This window comes from Anguilla rostrata, chromosome 3 (genome assembly GCF_018555375.3).
Source record: "Anguilla rostrata isolate EN2019 chromosome 3, ASM1855537v3, whole genome shotgun sequence".
Lineage (NCBI taxonomy): Eukaryota > Metazoa > Chordata > Actinopteri > Anguilliformes > Anguillidae > Anguilla > Anguilla rostrata.
The window spans coordinates 69,945,632-69,968,647 of NC_057935.1; the positions used below are offsets into that span (position 1 = coordinate 69,945,632).

General features: G+C 43.5%; 1 protein-coding gene and 1 non-coding gene across 2 annotated transcripts in view; one reads left to right on the forward strand and one right to left on the reverse strand.

The window, feature by feature from the left end:
• The window catches only part of ramp1 (receptor activity modifying protein 1), a 37,934-nt gene that overhangs the window by 9,324 nt on the left and 5,594 nt on the right, over nt 1-23,016 (forward strand). Inside the window, exon 2 of the mRNA XM_064329547.1 lies at nt 8,325-8,463. Coding sequence (XP_064185617.1) covers nt 8,325-8,463 — 139 coding nt within the window. The remainder of the gene's footprint in view (nt 1-8,324; nt 8,464-23,016) is intronic.
• On the reverse strand, nt 1,050-1,142 carry trnar-ucu (transfer RNA arginine (anticodon UCU)). Its single transcript has 2 exons — nt 1,106-1,142; nt 1,050-1,085 (listed from the first exon to the last, which is right to left on the reverse strand). It is a non-coding gene; the product is annotated as a tRNA-Arg (tRNA).

The following is a 23,016-nucleotide window of genomic DNA, read 5'->3' on the forward strand; positions in this document are numbered from 1 at the left end:
ACTTCATAGATGCCAAATGGCTATTAGATGATTTGTGTTGTGTCTTTTTGGTGGGCTTGGTGGACGCTATGGCCGTCTGAAACAGAGAAAAGGCCTGTCTTCCTGTAAACAACTCAGCACATGTATTATGTCCAAAGTATGTCCACGCCTTTGGATTGCACGGTCTGTTGATTTAAAACTTTTCTAGTTTTTTTTATTTTTTTATCTTGAAGATCCTTTTTTTTGCGTTCTATCTAGTTATCTTGAAATTATGGTGTTCTTGGTGTACTGCAAGCAAATGGAAACAATATATTATCTTGGTTCTATTTCCATACTTTATTTCTAAGTCGCTTACATTTTAAACTTGGTGAGCGGCTCAACTTGACACAATGTGCCTACACACACACACACACACCACACACACACACACACATTGTAGGAGGATGTGCTGTCCAGTTTCTTCAGTGCAGTAATTGAACCTTCATGAAGCCAGATGGCTTTTTTTTTAAATGAATTAGTTGCTCATGGAATAAAATCAGCAGATGTTTGCTGTTTGCTTGCCAGGTCTAATAAATATTCGTTATGACAACCATATTAAGGCTGTCCAGTCTTATATTGTGATAGGAAATTTAATTGTGGGACCGTTTTAATTTATCAAAGCGCCTTGTGTAATAAGATTAATTTTCTATGTGTGATGTTAAAGAAAAGATTCCCTTTTAAAGACATCCAAGAGCACAAGCAAGCATTTATCCAGTCAATTTCTTAATCCTGTTTTTTTTTCTACCTGTCAAAGTAAACAAATCAGTGGAGTGCGAAAATAAAAAAAGGACATTCTTTGTTACAAGATTTAAAAAACATTTCTTGCCATTGAAAATAACAAATATACACATCTGCAACCAGTTTTTAAAGCAACATAGGAACATTTTGGCACAAGGCAACTTAAATCATAACTTAGGGTTAGGGGGTCTGAATTGGCGGTTTGGAGGGTTTTATTCTTGAATGGATAAATTGGCTAGGTGTCATCTTGCAATGTTTCCACCTAACAATTTACATTCTGTGAGCCTAAATATCGACTCTGGTGGGACTCGAACCCACAACCTTTGAATCACTTCTCCCAGTGATTCACTAGAAGTCCAGTGCGCTATCCATTGCGCCACAGAGCCACATGATTTGTGTTTATGTTGGGGTTAGGGTACCAGGGTCAGCTTTAGGGGTTAGGTTTGGGTCGTTGCATCTTTCCTCATGAACAGAAATTCAGTTCAGAATTAAGCATGCTAATCTTGGTTTTTGTATATTCCCTTGAATGCTCCTCTTGTTAAGGTTCCAGGTAACAAAACCAAAATGTCGAATGAATTTAAATTTCATTCAGTACCGAGTCAAAACGCAGTCTGGTCACCTGTGTTTGTCAACAAACACTAGAACATCAGTGTTTGCACACTTACACATTCTGTGAACCAAACCGTCGACTCTGGTGGGACTCGAACCCAAAACCTTTGAACCACTTCTCCACATGATTGACTAGAAGTCCAATGCGCTATCCATTGCGCCACAGAGTTCTGGTATGAGTTAGGTTAGTTTCGTTAATTGTATGTTTGAAAGAATAACAAGTAAGAAGTGTGGAGTAGTTTGAACACCAGATACCCAGACAGAGGATTGATCCTGATTTTAGGCCATTGATAAGCAGCAAAGATGAGAAATCAAATATAACAAAACAACAGAATCTGAGAAGTATCTTTCCATCCCAAAAAAACAACAGGTTATTTCTTTAGAGCAAAGTACGTGGCCCCATGTACTGTAAGTCATGTATCGACATTTGCAGGCCTTCATGTCTTTCCTGTAGTGTTTTTTTAAGGAGCACTATCTCCCAGTTTGCCATTTAAAAGTTGGTACACAGGAAGTGCATGGCGGTGTAAATGGGCCTTAGACATACCGTAGTGGGGGAAAAAAGACGTCAAGGTGGCATTTTGGACAGAAGTGACCTTTCTGCGTGGCAGAAATGCTCCATTTGCTGTTGTCAGTGAGGTCGTTTGCCAGGAGGTAGAAATGCGGTCAAATGGACCCGAGCCCCAGAAAATTTGACAGAGTAACAGACGAAGCATTGCATTCTGGGTGGAGATGCGCTTTATGGTGTGAGGGCATGTGCGATTGTGCCTGAGTGAAGGGGAAACAGACCGGTGAGAACTCGCTAACTGCGGCCAGTGAATGCCCACCATTTATAAAAGAATAAATGGGGGCCTCTCAGCATTGAGGGTGAAGGGGGGTTTTAGTTTTCTCCCTAACCTAAAGGTCACAGGTTTAATTCCTGGGTTAATAAAAAAAAAAAGAGAAGGAAACTCAGTTTTTTGGCTGTCACACGGTTCCTCATTAAGAACTGTACTGGCTGCTAATTAAGCAGGAGTGACAGGATCGCAGGTCGTCCTCCTGATAGCCTGTGCAGCTGTCTGATTCTCAGCTATTCCCACGGCCCTCGTGCTTCCTGTGAGAGACCCACACGCTTATAATGAAGTTAAAAAAAAAAAAAAGGCTTCGTCAGGCTCCTGTGAGCCCCAACGGGCTTTCTGATTGGCCTGTCACTGCGCCTTGTACCGTGTGAGCTCACTCGCACATTCATGCAGTCCTGCTGTATCAGTGGCCTTGCAGATGATTAATCATGCACCTTGCACACACGCATTTCTAACTGCTGTTCTGTAATGCTTTAACAGCAGCACAAATAAGTCTGCATTTATTCTCACATGATTCTTTGTGTATAACCCTACCTCTCATCAGCTAGCTAGCTGGCTGGTTAGCTGACATAGCACAAGAACCTGACCTTAAATCACGTGTCTTAGAGCTGGGCTAAAACAATACTGCCGATCAGCATTACTCTTATTGCTGAAGCTCTATTGCCTGGCTCTGATTAAACCCTTTAAGGTGTGAGGTCACAAATATGTGATAGGAATGCTCTGGACTGAACATTCTAATGCTGATGTCACAATTGCTACTGGTGACTGAAAGCAAGCAAGAGTTCTAGAACACTGACTTAGGATTTTGGAAAAGAAAAAAAAAAACATTCCAAAAAACCTTCTCTTCAAAGGGGTAATTTGGCCGTGTTGGATCCCTGACCAATGACTGAGCTGCACACCAGCTGGTACTTGAGAGGGAGACCCTCTGTGAACCCCAAATTTGGGGTTATCAGGCGGCTTTCCGTGGCCCCCCTGCTCTGAACCAGCCTTGCATTCCCAACGCAATTAACTTTTTTGGGTCGAGACGAGCCAGTGCTTGAGTGCACGCTCCACAGTAATCCTACCCGTGACAGGATGCTAGAAACCTCTCATTTTCCAGCCTTAATATCGGGCCAATCTACGGACGTCATCAGCGGACTGATCTGCAGAGAACTCTGGGTTCTGAGGGCCTGCCTCGCCTCAGTAATTAGGGAATTTTTAAAAAAACTCCCTGTCATCTCCTGAGTAAACATCTAGGCAGAGGATGGCTCATTAACACACACAAACACACACGCATGCAAGCGCGCACACACACACACGCACACACTGGCAGAAGCTATTCTTCAAAGAATTTCTCATCTGACGGGAAATTTATATGGGTACACCACTCTTCTCTTTGTTTTCCTTCACACAGATGCATTAAATCGTGTCTCCCCTCAGTAACAGGAAGTGTGTTCAGAATCTGTTCTTCCACCGTCTCTTCATTATAACCACCTGAAAGAAGTGCACCCGAATTTCACAGTTTGTGCTTTCCTGCTGCCGACGGTGTAAGCATTGCCCGCGCGCTGAAAATAACATTTAAAGAGAACATTTCTGCAGAAAAAAAACCTTTTGTCCACATCCTGACCATTTTCATCCTTGCTTTCTAATTTGAATTCTTTGTTTTAAAACCTGACAATAAATAGTAGCCTGTGAATGTTATTCAGTTATTCATCTCTCCCGGAGATATATAACTCTTCCCCCCTGACACCTACGGAAGCAAAACCAGCGAATGTGTTGTGCGTCTCAGAAAGCCAAATTGTTTGTGCTCTGCTTTGAAACAAGCCATTTATTCCTGTCTTCATCTGAAGAATGAGCAGGAGCACTTATCCTCACTGCTTGTTTTCCGAGGAGTAGATTGCCAGTGTTCTCCACGAACTTTCTCAACAGCCTCCTCAGTCACTATCAGTGAGCTGTGTTGCAAGAGGGCCGATCCCAGATCCATCAGGGATATCGCCACACAGCTCCGCATTTCAGTAGAAATGTAAACAGGAGGCAGCAGAGTACCCCGTATCCTTCGCCAATGCGAAACAAAATTTTCAATCGCCTTTTGAGTGAAGCGTTTCGCCGAAACTGGCGTGCGTCTCTTTTGGATACGCGAGCGGCTTTTGAAGGGCCGCACCTGAAGGAGAGAGAAGGGGGGGTGATGTTTTACGTCGGCAGTGAGACTTTCGCTGTTTTTGTTTTTTTTTTTAAATGTGCTCCGAAACCTTTGAGCTGTGGCTTTCTTGGCTTTGCCGCGGGCGGGCTTCTTCCGCACACACGCGAGCGGGAGCAAAAATAAACATGGCTACCAGGGAGACGGCAGAGAAACTGCGGAGGAGCAATCTTCATCCCCGGGCCCTGTTTCACAAAGCGGGATTACTGAGTTAGCTGGATAACTGCGCTGAGTAAAACCCTGTATCACAGAGCGGGATTACTGAGTTAGCTGGATAACTGTGCTGAGTAAAGACCTGTTTCACAAAGCAGGATTATTGAGTTAGCTGGATAACTGCACTGAGTAAAACCCTGTTTCACAAAGCAGGATTACTGAGTTAGCTGGATAACTGCGCTGAGTAAAACCCTGTTTCACAAAGCAGGATTACTGAGTTAGCTGGATAACTGTGCTGAGTAAAGACCTGTTTCACAAAGCAGGATTACTGAGTTAGCTGGATAACTGCACTGAGTAAAGACCTGTATCACAGAGCAGGATTACTGAGTTAGCTGGATAACTGCACTGAGTAAAACCCTGTATCACAGAGCAGGATTACTGAGATAGCTGGATAACTGCACTGAGTAAAGACCTGTATCACAGAGCAGGATTACTGAGTTAGCTGGATATCCAGCAGTTATCCAGCTAACTCAGTAATCCTGCTTAGTGATACAAGGGCCCTGCTGGGGATATTTGACAAAGCTGGATTACTGAGTTAGCTGAATACCTGCACCGAGGATGCAAGCAAGAACTGAGGAGACAAGGAACGGCTATAATAAGCGATTGTGATGAGCCCCACGAACAACAGAGGAGAGAATTGGGACGATGTAAATAACCAGGAAATGGTGACAACAAAGAATTACATCACTGAATCCAGAACGAGCGGAGATGAGCCCTTTGCTGCTTGCTCTGTGGTGACAGGCAGGGATTATGACAGCCCCTCTATATAGCAGTCAGTTTGGGGATTTCACTGGTCTTTTTTTTTATAGAGGAATTGGGAATCACTGCTCATTCTGATAACGGCAGAATGTAAACCCGCGAGAACGTGGAAGCGCTGAGAAGCACTCGTGTTTCCTCTTTTTCTTTTCTTTTTTACGACCGAACTAAGCCTTCTGTTTGGATTACTGTTAATATCGCATTCTAACCGATCCTCTTAGGACTCGGTGGGTAGCTCTGGTGATTTTTGTAAAAGAACGAGGAAGGTGCAGAACAGTCGAAGAAATTCAGAGGCACGTGTATGTTAAAGGAAAAATCATTGAACAGACTCGTAGTGAAACGCAACGCTGTTTGCGTTGTGGGAACAACGGCAGCACTCATACCTTTGATCGTTACAGTATTCCTGCGTGCCTGCCACACAGGCCGTCGTAAGGATTTCTGAATTATTCCACGTCTCTATTGGTTACCAGAAGTCTGAGCTTCTTCAGGAGACTGTCACTGATATGTCGGGTTGGAAAAAAGCCTCCTTGATCACATTTCCTCTCGTCTCCAAAGGCTTTGCTTTCTCCCGTCTCCCAGTTAAATTTCTTTTTTCTTTTTTTTTCTTTCAGTAGGTTTTATTGGCTTGACAGACATATTTTTACATGCATATTACAGCTATGACTTATAAAAAAACGCTTCAGGATTTCACAAAAATAAAATACGAAAAGGACACTATATAACAAATCATTTGCAATGGTGAAAAGAAATAAATGTAAAATGATTTTTTTTTTTTAACTATGTGGAATCAGTGGGTAATGTCAGACAAGATAAAATAGAGATGCAATGATAACAGAAAGAATACTAATTAAGAAGACATCGAAGGTCTTATTGGAGACCTGAGGTGTTTAAAGTTCTCTGTGCATGCGTGTGTCAGTCACTGTCCCCCAGACCATGACAAGCCGTGACAAACTGAACTGTCAGAGCTGTGATCTCTCTCTCAGTGATCTCTCTCTCTCTCTCTATCTCAAATTCAAATTCAAATTCAAAATGCTTTATTGGCATGAAATACAGTTGTACTTATTGCCAAAGCGTACACACAGAAACAGGAATAGGAATACAAACAACATGAAAAACAAACAACATTGTGGTAACGACAACAATGCAATTAACAGTGTGGTAATGGCCACAGCAAGTAGGCTCTCTCTCGCTCTCTCTCTCTCTCTCTGTCAGTATGTTAGTGGGATCCATTCGTGCGCCATTTCCTGACTGAGTGATACTTCTCAATTTTTCATGTCGGCGAGCTGGAAAGTTCCCATTGTAGTAGCAGGTCAGCGACACAACGGAGCCGGGAAGGGGCTGAGAACCGGTGATGTTGGTGACCGAGCACCCCCGCACACTGTTAAGTTTAGAAGCCGTGCGCTTGACTGGAAAGAAACAGAGCTCAGAACAGTAGAGCAAAAAGGATGACTTGAGAGGCACAGAAGGAGACTTGGGGGTGACGGAGATTCCCCCTCAACCCGCTCGTGAATCATAGCCTACTGTCAGACAGCATGCGTCACTGAGCATGCCCACGTCAGACGCTCTTAACAGTCAGTCAGCCTGACTGTTCCTTTGTTAACCCATTAATGTGTGAGGTCACAAGTGGTGTGATTAGAGCGTTCTTCACTGAACATTCTAATGCTGATGTAACAATCACTGCTGGCAGTTGTAAGAAATGGAATTTCTACAACACTGATTTGGAATTTTGAAGAGAAAAAAAAACATTCCAAAAAGACATACTCTTCAAAGGGTTAAGGCAGTATTTGCACAGTGAGGTCCAGGAAGTTAAATTGCTTGTTGTGTGTCTAGGCATCACCCAGAAAAACACAAGGCAGATGGTTATTTTATACAAACTATGTCTTTGTTGGCTGTTGTAGCACCGATGTTCTTGTAGCACCATCCATGTGCTTCTTGGCCAACATAGTCTCCATTGTACCTGAGGATAATAGCTATAGAGATATTGTTCTGGTACAAAATGCCTCCTACACCTTTCCATATTCTCATTCCAATGTGTTAAAATCCATTTGGCTCACTTGAGATTGGCCCAGTTTAACTGCTTACATCAGCACTCATCAGGACCTATGCGTGGATGACTACAGAGCTCTGTGTGAGCTTGTCCCATAGAGCTCCATGTATTCTCATGTAAATCAGTCAAGGCAGAAGCTAAATATATTTCATTTAAATTTCCCTGTTTGCAAATGGATTAGTACCCATTTTGCATGGCCTGATTTTCTCAGGGTGAAAAAAAAGTGTCCCTTCGACCAAGTGGCAGCAGTGTTCGGCTGTGTTGGGGTTTGCTGTTAAATGTGCGTACAAATAACATCCCCAGGGCTTGGAGCTGGAGAGCTCCCTTTAAAAAAAAGGCATCGAAGGCATTTCGCAGCAGAGGATTCTGGGACTGTACACTCGATATCTCAGTGGTGGACAAGCCTCTACAGGACAACCAGCTCGCTCACAAATCAATCTGCTGTAGTCCAGATCATTCTGCTCCAGGAGGATGGCTTATTGCTGTTCAGGGTTCGTAAAAAAAAAAGACAGCATATGCAGTGTTTTTAAAGAGGTCCTCCTTGGCTGAGTATTAAAGGTGCTTATCTGTGATAGCAGAGTAGGTCTGGTCTGGATAGCGTTGGTCTAACAGCCCAAGCGTGGCACGAGATCCAACCCGGCTTAACTGTCTCCGTGATCCCAAGTCCCCCCGGGCCAACCTCTGCCAATTGTTATCGTTATCTTTTCTGGAAATGCAGACCACTGGATACTCCTTAGAATGCAGCAGTAATCCTGTAGGATTTATCTGATATGGTGTGCGCTAAAATGATACGTAGCATAGCAATGTTTTGGCTGTAGCAACACTTTGAATAAAACCTAAATAACACTGGGAATAATGCAATCTACTGTACAATCATATTTTTCTTATTTTTCCTTCCCCCCCCTCCCTTTCTCTCTCTCTCCCTCTCTAGTATATTACATTGTCTCAGCCATGGCCTGCGATGGTGTCTACTATGAGAAGGCCATCAAGGAATTCTGCCTGACCAAATTTAAGTTTGACATGGAGGAGCTGGACCAGGGCCTGTGGTGTAGCTGGGAGGACACAATAGAGTAAGTGCAGTTTTGGCTGAACTTTCATTAAAGGGGATTTAAGTCTTAAAATGGATGTTTTTTTTGTGAAGCTTATTTCCACCAGTGAAATATAGTGTTGGGGCCTCTATAGAAAAGGCATGGGGACCTTTTTGTTTTAGAACACAACAGAGCAACTTGAGATTTGGGTGAACTTTCATTAAAATGGGGAGTTTGTCAGTGTTAAACAATGCATTTAAAAAAGGATTTAAGTGTTAAATTGGATTTTAAACAGCACGTGTTTGCGAAACTCTGATTTCTGCCAGTGAAATGTAAAGTTTTTGGGCTATACGGAAAAGGCTTGGGCACATTTAGTTTTATGAGTAAGCCATGCATTTGCGGATATAAGGTATCATCTGGTGATGCACTCACAGTCATGGAAAATAACATGTATGTGTGTATATATTGACTTTTTGGCAGTCATAGTTTGCAATTAATTAATTAATTAATTAATTGATGAATGCAACAAAATTGTAAACAATATTTATCAAACCAATGCACACCATAAGTTATGGAAACATTGCTCAGAAATAAAAAAGAGTGATTCTACAGGGTTCAGGATGTGTATGTGTAACCCAAATGTGATATCCTATCTAAAAAGGAAATTTCTCAGGAATTCTTTGCCTCATTTATATACAGTCCACGCCGTGTCACTTTTTCATCTTCTCAGCCCCCACCCGTGTTTTAAAAATGAATCCCACGCGTATTAAAAAAGCTCTTGGTATGAGGCCCAAAATGGATCCGGGCAAAGTGAGGCCCTGGCCAGTTTCATCTGAACTCATGAGTTAGAAAGGAAACTGAGGATTTGCCCCAGAAATCCAATTAAATACAGCGTGTGGTTATACCTGAGAACACAACCTTGTACTTGTGCCTCAGATGTGAATTCTTTTTATTTATTTATTTATTTTTTGGTCTTAGAAACATATTTTTCCTTCTTGGCTCTTTGTGGTCCCGCTCAGTGTGAGGAACGCTGCAGGCACTGGTACAGACGTTCTTTTTCCGAAGATGAGGTGCGGTATTCTGGAGCACACAAGACGACTGAACGACTTTCCATCTGTCTCAACATAGTAATAGAAGTGGCATTCACAATGCCTGCGATTCACATGTGGTTGCTCTAGCTGTCGAACTCAGTTTTTTTTTTCATTTTTTCCCCCCACAATTTCCCGACACGGTGTATTTCCTAGCGTCAGACTCTCCGCTGTGTCCCTCCCCTCATAAGGACAGCAGGTTATAAACGTCCGTGCACCTGTGTGTATTTATACAGAAGAACGGGTTCCAAACGGCTCCTCCGGGTCTCCGTGGAGGAACCCTGTCCTAGCGCAAGCGTTCTTTGTCAAGCAAAACGGTGAAATTAGGGAGCTTTCACGCTTTCCACACCCACCATAGAGCGATCGCGTAAAGAACTAGAATGGGTTCCCCCCCGTGGAGACAAGCCTAATAGCCCCTTTTTGTCTGAGAGTGTACAGCTAGACCAAGGTGACATTTTATTTTGCTTTCACCAGCGGGGGAGAAAGAAAAAAAAATCGCTATTGTGCTTGACAGTGCGATTGTAACAGCCTCTAAACCAGACAATATTGTGCAATTCACTTCAATAGAAACCTTTACAAATTTCTGACAACTCGCATAGTGTGCGCAGTAAGTACAATAGAGGTATTAACAGGTCCAGTACTTAATGATTAGGGAACTGGGAGGGGGAGAGATTTCTCTTGCAAACCGTGCCAGGTACCTGTCCCAATTCTGAGGGAGTTCTGTAAATCAGGCATGTGCCTGCAGTAAAGCACCTATGGCAGTAACGTTTATGGCAGCAGCATGGCTTTATCTATAATTCACTCCACCCAGACCATGGGGGAGCCCCAAAAAATAATAGCCTGTACACACTGGGTACCTTGTGCAACTATAAAAGATTAAGTGGAGTCCGCACGCCACACACTGCATCGGTTATGATTTGCTTTCTGACCGGCACCTGTTGAGATTTTTTTGGTAATTTACTTTTACCTTGCAAAACTATTCACCAACACAGATATACTGTATAGAGTAGAGGTTTTTTTTTTTTTTCATAAAAAAGTTTTTATACACATAAAATTCTATTTTTTGTGGAATATGATAAAGTACACTGCCACAGCACCTTGTGCTGAGTGTTAATTACCTGGGCAACCATTTCCTGCAGGTACGAGATGTACCATAACGAGATGTTCTACAATGGAGATTATCATTAGTCATCATAAGTGTTGAATGTAATCTTGTAATATGCACGCTTCGTTAAAGAAACTACAAAACAGGAAAGACATTTTTATTACACTCATGTATATATTATTCTTAATCCTGGTCTTAATATTAAAGGCCATGCTGGATGGGGAAGGAGTGAAATGTCATTCTGCCACAAGACAAATAGTAATTATTAATAGAATCTATTTCAAAGAGTGATGAGATTTTATACAATGAAAAAAAAACCCCACAGGCAAGGCCATTCTAAAAAATGTTTTCAGAAATTCAGCCTTTTCAATGTTATGACACATCAATTTTCAGTTCTCAGTGGTTACCTTTAGGCTGACAGGATTAAAAACAGTTGATGAAACTAAATGCTTTTTTTTCCATCCAGCTTGTAAGGAAATTGATCTTTTGAAAGGTCAGTCAGCTACACGTGTAAGTAATATTTGATTTCAGTTAATTTCTGAGTCTCTGGATGTGACACTTTGAGTGCTTTTTTCACAATGTCAAGTCTCCTCAGTTTGTACATGTGCCATTTCAAAGTGCATTGTTTCTGAACAAACCAGACTGCATTACATTACGTTACAGGCATCCATTTATAGACGCTCTTATCCAGAGCGACTTACACAACTTTTTACATAGCATTTACATTGCATCCATTTATACAGCAGGATACATACTGAAGCAATGCAGGTTAAGTACCTTGCTCAAGGGTGCAACAGTCGTGTCCTACCTGGGAACTGAACCCGTGACCTTTGGGAAAGTTTCGTATTTAGTCTAACCTAAGAAGGTTAGTTGTTGAAAACTGGCTTTATTAAAAGTGACTTGGGAAAGGTCATGTGATGTGTGAGGGAATGGTGTATTTTATAGGTCTTTTATGGGTATCAGTCGTCTCAAAGCAGCTCCTCCTTCAGATGGTGATCCTGCTTCGTAATTGGCCGGGCTAAGGTTAGCCCATATTTTGTCATTTTCGTCGAAATTTGTTGTCAGAACTTATGATTGATGTAACCAGGTAAATTATACTCATTTGCGCTTTTCCTAGTCACGATGGATGCAGCAGTCATTAAGGCGTTACCCTGGAGTGAGAACTTCTGGCTAACGGGACCACCCGGCTGTGCCTCGCACGTGTAGACCCCGTCTCTCCTCGCGAAGGTCTCGTGAAGGTTCGGACATTTTGAAGGCTCCTTCGCTCGCGATTCAGCAGCGCTCAGGGCGAGCGTATCCAAACAGAGCAGCCGAGCGCAAACAGAGAGTCGGCCGCGGAAGGTCCTGGCAGATCCTCCGGGGGGGGGGGGGGTGGTTCCACCGCGACAGAGACTGGAAACTTTTATTCAGATCTGTTGAGGTCGCGAGCGCGAGCTGCCCACTACCCGTCCTGCTCAGCCGGTTATTCGCCTCCTCCGGTCGCCGTAGCGACCTCTTCCGAAAAAACGAAATCTTTATTAACGCCACGCCTCAGGTTGAGACGGTAAGATGATGGCACTTGGCCGTGTGTTTGTCTTCAGACCAGGGTGTTTGTCCTTCCCCAGCAGGGATGACTCATGGTATGTGCGCTAACTAGGAACAATATTGACTTGAATAGACGAGAGCAAGACCTGGTTCATTGTTATGATTCTGCAGCTTCTGCAACAGATTATTCAGTAATTTAAAAAAAGAATACGACAATAACATAAATCATCCCAATAACTGTGTGGGAATTATATTTATTTATTTATTTATTTAGGATCCCCATTAGTAATACACAGTGTGCAGCTCATTTTCCTGGGGTCCAATGTATACGAGGGATAGGGATAGTAATCTATGGGGATATTACTCTACAGGGTTGGAGTCCTGATCTATGTGGTCACTTCTGGCACTATGATCTTTACTTCACTCTAGTGTGTTTCTTTTGCACCTCTGCACCTTGAACTCGCTCTGGATAAGAGCGTCTGCTAAATGCCTGTAATGTAATGTAATGTAATGTAATATTGCACTACCTTTTTATCTTGGTTACAGCAACCATTACATGACTTCAAAGACCTTATAAATCCTACCATGTCAAACCCATGAAAACGACCTATTTCCACAGTCTCCCACAGTCTCTCCCACTAGCGTTTGACTTCGCAACGTGAAGCTGAGGCTGCAGCGCTACGGGGAACAGAGCTTGAGCTCGCGTGCATAATTAATAACCATTATCCGAATAAAGGAGGAAAAGCATGCCGCGGTAACCGATCTCCCGTGAGTGGCCCCATTCCGGTGCTTGTTGTTGCTCCCCGGGCCTGAGAACCCATTCAGACATTCATCATCGGGACAACGAGCTTGAAGATGCGACTGGAGCACACTCCAGGAAGTATCCAAGCTTTTTCAACCACCACCATCCACCATCCCCCTCGTGCTCTGCAGGGAAGTGCTCTGCTGGTTGTGAGGTCACAAACGTGCGATTAGAACGTTCTTGACTGAACATTCCAATGGTGATGTAACAGTCACCCCCTGGTGAACGAAAGCAGTGGAGTTCTAGAACACCTGGCTTAGAATTCTGAAAAAAAAAAAAAAACTTTCCAAAAAAACACTACTCTTCAAAGGGTTAAATACAGTTAATGAGCAGTTCAATCGAGTACCACTAGCTTCGCCACCGAAATCGGCAGGTGTTTTGCACCATGGTCATCCAAGTGTCTGGCTGTCACATCTGTGCGGAAGGGTTACTGATGAACTTAAAGGGGGGGGAGGGGGAGGGGTGAAGCAGATCCCTTTCACTCAGCCATGAAAGCATGGATTAAAATATTCATTCCCTCTTCCATGAAGTCACTCCCTCACCTGTTTAATAATGCACAGGGGTGCGAGGCAGTGCTAAATGGGGCGCCGCTGTGCCGGCCACGGTAACGTCAACGCCCGACGGCTGCGTCGCATCTGCTGTCCCGCAGGCCCACGGGCTCTGAAACGCACCCATTATTAATCAAGCATTATTTCGGCTATTTAATTAAATTATTCATTAAGCGGAGCGTTCGCTCCGGGACACCGGACGGGACGGGAAAGCGCTTCTCGGAGAACCCGAATTCGCTCGGGTTGACCGACGAGGCGGACGTAATCGCGACGCCGTGAAATAAATCATAAATCAGAAAAGCAGATGCTTCTTTGACTCTGACGTCAACGGCTTTGTTTACATTTCTGCTGGCAGCAACAAAGCCCCGTGACATTCTAGCACGCCCTCCAGGGACACACGCGTTTGGTGAAAACAGGCCGGAGCCCCCAGTTTAATATGGTCAGTTCCCCCCCCCCCCGTTAGGAGCCTGCCAGTTGGGTCGACAGCAACCCAACCACCGGCCAAGCCAAGTGTACGAAACCACTAAGCCGCTGAAAGAGCCATGGCGGTGCGCTGATGGGTGTCGTTCGTTGCTTGTTATTGTTTAAGTCGCATCGCTTTGGCAGCCGGGGTGTAAAATGTGTTTATGGACTGCGCTTTTCTAAAAAAACACGTCCCAAAGGGCGGTGTGGCCACTGGCCCAAAATCCGCTCCGGGTTGGACATCTGCCCCGAATAAATCCCTTCTCGTCTCTCCTCTCCAGCCCCCTCTTTTTTGCTGTCCGCCGTATGCGTGTGAGAAAGGACCTCGCCGTGCTCTGCTTCCTTTAAAAGGCTGTCGTGCTGATAACCTGGTGGGCTGCCGCTCGGAGGAAGTGTCCTAAGATTATGTCTCCCTTCACCTCTCCAGCTGGTCCGAAGCGTGTTCGGAGACAGCTGGCTGGCGTCGGCCTGGACTTGTCAAAACAAGCCAATTCGTTCCTCCGCCCCCCCCTCTCTCTTGTATCCGACGTAAATAAGTGCCGGAATACTTGTATACTTTTTCGCACAGCTGAGGTAGCTCACTAAAGGATATTTAGGGTATTGGGGAGCTTGTTGTTGTGGGGAATATCCAGAGGAAGTTCAGCAGAAAGTTCAAGCTGCGGTCAGACGTTAATATTGAATACCCGTTGCGAGGTGAATGTCCCCTTTGTACCCTTTTAAGATGGGTTTGAGAAAACCAGGTGAGGCACTCATGAGTCTCACTGCATTTTGCTTAAAACCAGCATTGAGAGGGAGGGAGAGAGAGAGAGAGAGAGAGAGAGAGAGAGAGAGAGGGAGAGAGAGAGAGAGAAGGAGAGGATTAGAGAGAGAGAGAGAGCGAGAGAGGGAGAGGGTTAGAGAGAGAGAGAGAATATGATTTATGTATATTCATGTGTTGCTAATTCTCAGTGCTTAAACACTGCTATATACATATTATTTTGTGACTCATTCCATATCATTGAAAGGCTACATTTAACGATAGTATTTTAAACAGATTTAAGGAGTATTTAATGGTCTGTGGTCTTTGAGAAAAAAAATAACAATTGCAATAGTTTGGTCTGAGCAGGCTTGCGATGAAGGGAAATAAGAAAAGAAATAAAGACTTTTTTTTACATAATGAAGTATATGCTTATACTTTGTCTGCTCGTTGGTATGTAATTTGTATTTGTGAGTGGGTAATATATGTAAATATGTGGTTGAAATACTGTAGCATAGTTATTTTGTGTTGAATAAGATTCGGTTTTTACATAATTTGTGTTCCATTTAGAAGGGAGGAGGGGGGAGAGGGTAGAAGAAAGAAAAATGCTCTGTCTCCCAGTCTCTGTGGTTAGAATGTGAGCACAGTTATTGTTATTAATTGCTACCCTAATATGAAGTATGAATTTTGTATTCATTCAAGATGAATACACTCAATGCACGACAATCATCAAAGGAAAGCAAACCATAAAGATAATATTTGCTTGGATTAACAGTTGTACTCGAATACCAAGAACCATAGCGATTGCTAAGTAATTATCAGGCATTTGGAAAGCAGTTAAGGATGTAGCTATATGTAGTTTATTGCTTCCAGGGACATATTGTACTTTCTTTTGTTTTCTTCGTGTAACAAAATAAATTATTCATAGCCTTAGATCATCCAACTAAATGGTGCATGAAAGAAGGCTAGAAGAAGCATTTCCATAAAACAAATAAATACATTAAGAATGTATGACATAAATATATATTTAAAAAATAGAAGTAACCTTTAAATTAATTTGATAAACGCAACCTCATGAACAGTATGAGCCTGTTAAGTGAGAGTGACCAGATTTTAACAGAATATATCCTCTCAAAGATGCCTATCAAAGATCAGCTACTGTGGTTATGACAGACATAAATGAACATGCCCTGGGGAGAAGCTGCAGAATCTAAGTCAGAATTGGAAGTGAACGCTGATGGAAAAGGACTGTGTGGACTCAGAGCACGGAGCAAACAAATAATATTGGACAGCGCTCTCTCTCTCTCTGAATCCGGGGAAATAATCTGTATATGAAGACAACCACCTCGAGAGAGAAAAAAAAGAAAAGAAAAAAAAGAGCGTTTTTATGAGATTTTAAAGGAATTACAAACGTATTATGTGGAGGGCCCAGTCATTTAGATTTAGAGAAACGACTGCTAACTGCGGACCGCTGGTGAACGCCAGGTGCAGCCAATAAGCAATAAGAACACAGAGATGATAGCAAGCTCATCGGGCATGCTTATTCTCCAGGCAGGAGACCTATTTAAAGCACATTTTCTCTTTTCCAGGAAATGCAATCATTTGAAATCACTTGTTCCCTAATTGTGCTGGTAATATGCACTAGCCTTCATTCTCTGGTAGTGCCCCAGTGCATGCTGGGTAGTAGCAGATCCCTGATCCCCTGTGTAAGTTTGGGTTCTGGTGTCAGGGTGGTCCTGGACAGCTGAGGGATGGGTGCTTGTATTATTTTAACATTTGTGCTTAACATTAATCAACGGTTAAAAGAGAGTGTTCATTTTACGTCTACACAATTATTGTCGGCTGTGATCAAAGTGCCAAAGAAAACAAACGCTTGTCTAATCTAAGGGAGAATGTTTTATTCATTCGGGCCAGTTTCTGTGCAGGAGAGACCAGGGGCCTTTATCAGACAAAGCAGGATTACTGAGTTAGCTTGATAACTGCACTGAGTAAAACCCGGAACTCTCCCAAATCTGGAACATGGACTGAAGTAAAAAACAGTGTGTTCTGGGTTTTACTCAGCACAGCTATCCAGCTAATGCTGTAATCCTACTTTGTGAAATTCCCCCCAGGGTCCTGTTGTCACAAAGCAGGATGACTGAGTTAGCTGGATAACTGCACTGAGTAAAACCCGGAACAGCTCTTTTTACTTCAGTCCATGTTCCAGTTTTGGGAATGTTTCGGGTTTTACTCAGTGCAGTTATCCAGCTAACTCAGTGATCCTGCTACAGCATACAGGGATTAAATAAGCTCCTCTGTAATGAAATGGAATTTTCCTCGACAGGGGGCATCCCATTAAAAACGCGGATGTTGATGGAAAATCGAAGCGGTTCGGAAATCCGCCAGTCAGTCGGCGCGTCCCTCACGGATTTCCATGGAGGCTTCCGTTTGATCACCGCTGTTATGACATGAAGGAGAACCGCCTTCTGTTTTACTTCATCACTATTTAAATATCACCCTCTATCATCCGCTCATTGGCTGCACGTCAGCTGATACCGTGCATTTATCCACAGCGGGGTAACTTATCTCTAGGGGACTGTGTTTTTTTTTTTCCCAGGGGTAATATGGGCAGAGAGTGATATTAGACAGACCATCGACTGCTCATGAATTAACAAAATAAACACGTTTTCCCTTTTTGGTCTTAATAAAGTGATTTGTGCTTCTCTGCCAAAAATCTTGCTGTTCTCTCCCCCAGGGTGAATGTTAGCAGTGGAGAATAAATTAATATTCTACGCGCTCATATGCCAAAGGACATTAAAAAAAAAAAAATTTAAAAAATGTTTGTTCAAACTTTATTTTCGTTTCGCAGTGAAACCAAGAGGGAGACGTGGATTGATAAAAACACAAGAGGTGAAAAGATCTTTCATTATCAGTTTGGTGGACAAAGCACTTCAGCGACAGAGCTGCGTCCTTCAGTAGAAGTGTGGTGGGGAGATAGGCTTTTAATTTTAATACAGTGGTCATAAAACATTATCTCCCTTCAAGGAAATGAGACACCCTTCATACCTTGTTCACGTTTGTCTGTTATGAATGATATTCAAGTCTGTTGTGAAAGTCAGGGGCAAAATAACTTTCCTCATTAATCACAGTTATTAATGTTGAACCCAATCTTGACGAACCCTGTGATTTATCACTGATAAACTACAGTATACACTGACCTTGCTTACAGCTGAGATGGACTTGAGCAGGGCTGCCCATCTCGGTTCCTGGAGATCTACCGTCCAGTAGGTTTTCACTCCAACCCTGACAAAGCGCACCTCACTCAACAGCTAGAGCAGGGCTGCCCAACCCTGTCCCTGGAGATCTACCATCCAGTAGGTTTTCACTCCAACCTTAACAAAGTGCACCTCATTCTACAGATAGATAGATCTCACCTAATTAGTGGAGTCAGGTGTGCCGAATTAGGGTGCAAATGAAAAGCTACAGGACGGTAGATCTCCAGGAACAGAGGTGGGTGGCCGTGGTCTCGGGCATTGATATTTTTAATTGCACTTTCAGTATTATTACCCTGTTGAGAGGTGGAACGACCTGATTGGTCTTTTGGCAGTGTGAGAGAAAGTCAAGATTCCGGTGGGTTTCCTCTGAATTAGCTCCTCCAAGTCTTCCCCCCGGGGGGCCAATGGGGCTGCCGTTAGTCATCGGTTTGAAAGATTCCTGTCCTCTGATTGGTGCAAGCTCCAGTCGCACCGTGTGGTCTGTAAAGTGTAAGACAATAATTGGCTCTTTGTCAGTCGTATCAAAGGGTGGCACCACAATGACCAGAGAGAGAGGGATGATTCAGGATTATAAATTGGGGAGCTAAAGCGGTGAGATGTCTAATGAGAGGAATGAGCATGAATGGACCCCCAGAAACTTTTTGTTCTGAAAAGTCAGTGAAACGGCATCTAAGCCTTCAGGTGAAAAAAACAAATCAAAACACAACCCGGCTACATTTAGTCGAAAAGTGAAAGCTTTGTTGCCGACTAGGACGTAGCCAGGCTATATCCTGATCAAGCCTGAGCTATATTGGGGTTAGCCTACTCCCTTTTTATGTGAAAATGTCTCTAAACCTCGATTTCCACCTCCGTAGATGTCTAGATTCGGGCTTTTGCTTTCTGGTGCTACTTGATGCGCTCGTTTAACCACCAACGTGCTCTTATTACAGTCTGATTCTGAGTCTAATGGCTCCGTGCATTCTTGATTTTGTATAGCTGCAGCAGACCACCAGTCGACAGACTGCGGGACTACTCACATGATCCAGGCTAAAATGATCCGGCAGGAGACTGACTCCAGGCAGACTCTCAGCAAAGTGACTCAGGCCAAAGACTGACTCCAGGCCAGAGAGGACTGACTCCAGGCCAGAGAGGACTGACTCCAGGCCAGAGAGGACTGACTCCAGGCCAGAGAGGACTGACTCCAGGCCAGAGAAGACTGACTCCAGGCCAGAGAGGACTGACTCCAGGCCAGAGAGGACTGACTCCAGGCCAGAGGATGACTCAGGCAGGACCTGACTCCAGGCCAGAGAGACGACCAGGCAAAGGCTGACTCCAGGCCAGAGAGAGACTGACTCTCAGGACGAGAGACCGACTCCAGGCCAGGAGGAAAAACTGACTCCAGGCCAGGAGAGAGAGACTGACTCACAGAGCTTCAGAGAAGCTGACTCAGCCAGAGACTGACTCCAGCCCTGGTGGAATGGATGGTCCTGCACATTTTAATTCACGACTGGCCTGGAGTCTTACTTTCATCGTCAAGCGTAAAATGTTGCGTTAAATCTGTTCTTGCAGAGTGCCTAGTGCCATGCTGTGCTGCCAATGTACAAGACGCCGTCCGTAGTTTTTTTTTTAGAATGGTCTCCACACACAGGGAGGTGCTGGTGGAAGATTCAGTTCAAGGTGACCTAATAGGCGGAGGGTACTTTGGATGTAGAAATCATAATCGTTATCGATCTATAAATGGTTTAATCCTGCTGTAAAATGGTTAATTATTATTATAATACATAAAGTATACACATATATTTCCCACACAAAAATCCCTGAATACTGTTTTTTTTTTTTTTTTTTTACTTTGCTATAGAAAATACAGTCCCGTGGAATTAAAGATCAGTTAAAGACTGCACCAGCTTTCCCTTACTTACACTTCTTGAAAACTACCCCAAAAGCATTGGGATTGGAAATAATTTAAATTAGTCAGTTATGGCTACCCTTATGAGTGGTTTCTAGCAAACAGCTGCGCAGTTCTGGAGGGCAGATCCGCACACTGCTTAGTCATGTTATTCACTGTAGCACAACGCAATGCAAAGAGGCTTCACTTCACTGCCGAGTCTCTGTATGGGTGGCATAACGTCCTCCTGCTGATTCTGCATTACAGGAAAGGTTGGGGGGGGACGGGGGACGAAAACTTGCAGCCAGCATTTCTGCTGTTCAGAAATTTAGACTTCAGTTTGAGCTGGCAGTGGCTGGCTCCCTACATGGTGCCTCGGGTGTAACTGAAGACAACGGACATGCAAAAAAAAAAAAAAAACATTCAGGTGTGGCCAAACAGGGCTAAAGTAAACACTCAACAGGTTTCCATGCTAATCGCAATAACAAATGAAAGGTGGAATACACACACACACACACACACACACACTTTGTCAATATGATTTGACAGATAACATCTGGAAATGGTGATTGAACAAATACAGATGCTGGTTTAAAAAAAAAAAAATGTGGTGCACAGAACAGCCTGGAGTCTTTCCCAGTGAGCAGTTAGCCAGCGTAGCCTGCTGCCGGTGTCTGATACAGTCCTTGGCCGGCTAGCCACACGGTTATATTTAGAAGTGCTAATCCTGTCGGTAATTCAATCCAGTGTCTTCTGCTGACCAAATGCACTGAAGCAGTTTTCAAAAATCAATGAAAAAAAAAGAAACGTCTATTTCTTTTGACAGTGGAGAGACTGACAGGGAGTAGATTTGTTGAGTTCTTCTGATTTACAATGCATTACCCTTATGTAAACAGAGTTCTTGATAAGGACATATAAAGCCATAAAATATGGGTGGAAAGAAGTGTTGTACATTACACGGGGTGAGACGTTCCTGAGTCTTGTGAGACAATAATGACATCTCTCTTCGACCATTCAACCGAGGAGAATATTGTGCCAAGACAAGAGTGGTCAACACGGTGGTGCAGCGGTCAGTACTGTTGCCTCGCTAGATCAAAGTCTCGACTGGACCCTCTCTGTGTGGAGTGTGCACGTTCTCCCCGTGTTTGCTAGGGTTCCCTCCGGGTACTCCAGTTTCCTCCCACAGTCCAAAGACATGCATGTCAAGTGAGACATCCCCCCCCCCTGCCGTTCATTACATTACATTACATTACAGGCATTTAGCAGACGCTCTTACCCAGAGCGACTTACACAACTTTTTTCCATTTCCAACTTTTGTATCCATTTATACAGCTGGATATATACTGAAGCAATTTCGGTTAAGTACCTTGCTCAAGGGTACAACGGCAGTGTCCTACCCGGGAATCGAACCTGCTACCTTTCGGTTACAAGTCTAGTTCCTTACCCACTGTGCTACACTCTGTTCCCCTTGACTAAGGGCGGGTGCACATTATGCAATTTTTTCTCCCCGGGTTCAACGACAACCGAGGGCCCGGGTGTTGTTTGCCACTCTTCGCACACTAACAGGTTCCAGACTCTGTGCGACATAAGCAGCGCGGACGATAGCACGGACCGTACGAGCTCCCGACCAGATCACGTGACACGTTACAGTCGGCAAAGCAAGGCGGGCAAAAGGGAGCTCGAAAATATCGCTGTTCAAGTGGTGCACAAAAGTGTTGCCGATTTTATTCATTGCGGTCGCGGTGATCAGTGAAAATTAAGTGTGGGCGCACTTGGCGATGAGTTCATTTTCTTTTCTTTTTCTGTGGAAGTGCTAATAGGATGACCTGCCTGGCAGATCAGTTGCAAAAAGTCAGTCTTATTTAAAATTGTTCACTTCGTGCAGTTATGTAGCAGATAAATCAGAACGGAACACCGCAACTGCTTAACGTGTTTATTTTCTGAGTAAAAAAGATCCTTCCAACTATTATAGTGTTTCCATGGATGTGTGTTAGAAAAAAACAAACAGAAAGGCACTAAAGTGGATTCCCAAACAGAGGAATTAAAATTACTAGCGGAAAGAAGATCCAAAATTGATTTTTGGGTTTGCTTATTTAAATTTTATCCCTGCGGCCCGGCTATTTCATATTCAGTTATTCATGGATTTCCCAGACTGCTTAAGTTATATCTCCTCTTTCCTCCAAAACTACCAGGCTCTATTTTTTTTCCCCTCTCTGTAGCTTATTAGACCAATATGAACAAATGTGTTATGATAACTCAGCACAGCTGACAGTCATATTTCCGTGATAGCGATACGTTGGAATAATTGTTGATTTAGCGATATACGCTGGACGACATTCATGAACACATTCTTCTTGGGGAAATCTGTTGAAACAAAGATCCCTTCAGCCCAAATGCGAATGCCATCATTGGGTAACCGGAAAAACTGTACATTATTCTATGTGTGTTTTTATACTGCATTTTAGTTGATGGTATTTTGTGTTTTTTTTTTTTTTTTTTTTTAAACAGCGTTGGTCTTTTTTACCCGCCAACTTCGTAAAGTTGCCACCGAAAGACACAGAAATTGGTGAGTTAACAGAGACAGGAAGGAAATTAAAGGTGCCTTTTTTTTACACGACCACCCAGAACAAAATGAGCAACTACGGCAACCACCAGTAAAACCTTTTTCACGGCTTTTTGTGACTTAAATGGCATTTATCTCTGTCTACATGACATTTACATCTTGTCGTCCTTTAAATGGCGGCTCAGGTAATTACATTTCCAGCGCAAACATGACTGATGGCTTGGCTTCTCCCGCCGTATCGTGTGCTGAGGTCAGCGTGGGGTCAAGCGGGATAGTGGAGCCTATACTCTTCTCTGTCTTTGTGTCCATTCGGCATAATGTTACCTGAGCTCTGAGGGCAAGCTGGGTCAGGTTATTGAAACAGTACCATGGAATATTCTAGAATCTGAGTATTGCAGCTCTTTATAAAACGCGACACTGGGTATTCCAGTGTAGTAAATATTGTGCGGGATCTCAATGGAATTTGCAACAATGCTCAATGGTGCAAGGGACAGTGTCCCGTATGGGAGTCAAACCTGCAACCTCTGAACTACGAGTCAAGTTACCGAACCAAAGTACTGTGTTGTCATCCCATAATATGAGTACATCTCCTCCTGTGCTTTTTTTTAAAATAAAAAGTGGAATGGTCAAAAAAAAAAAAAAAAAGATA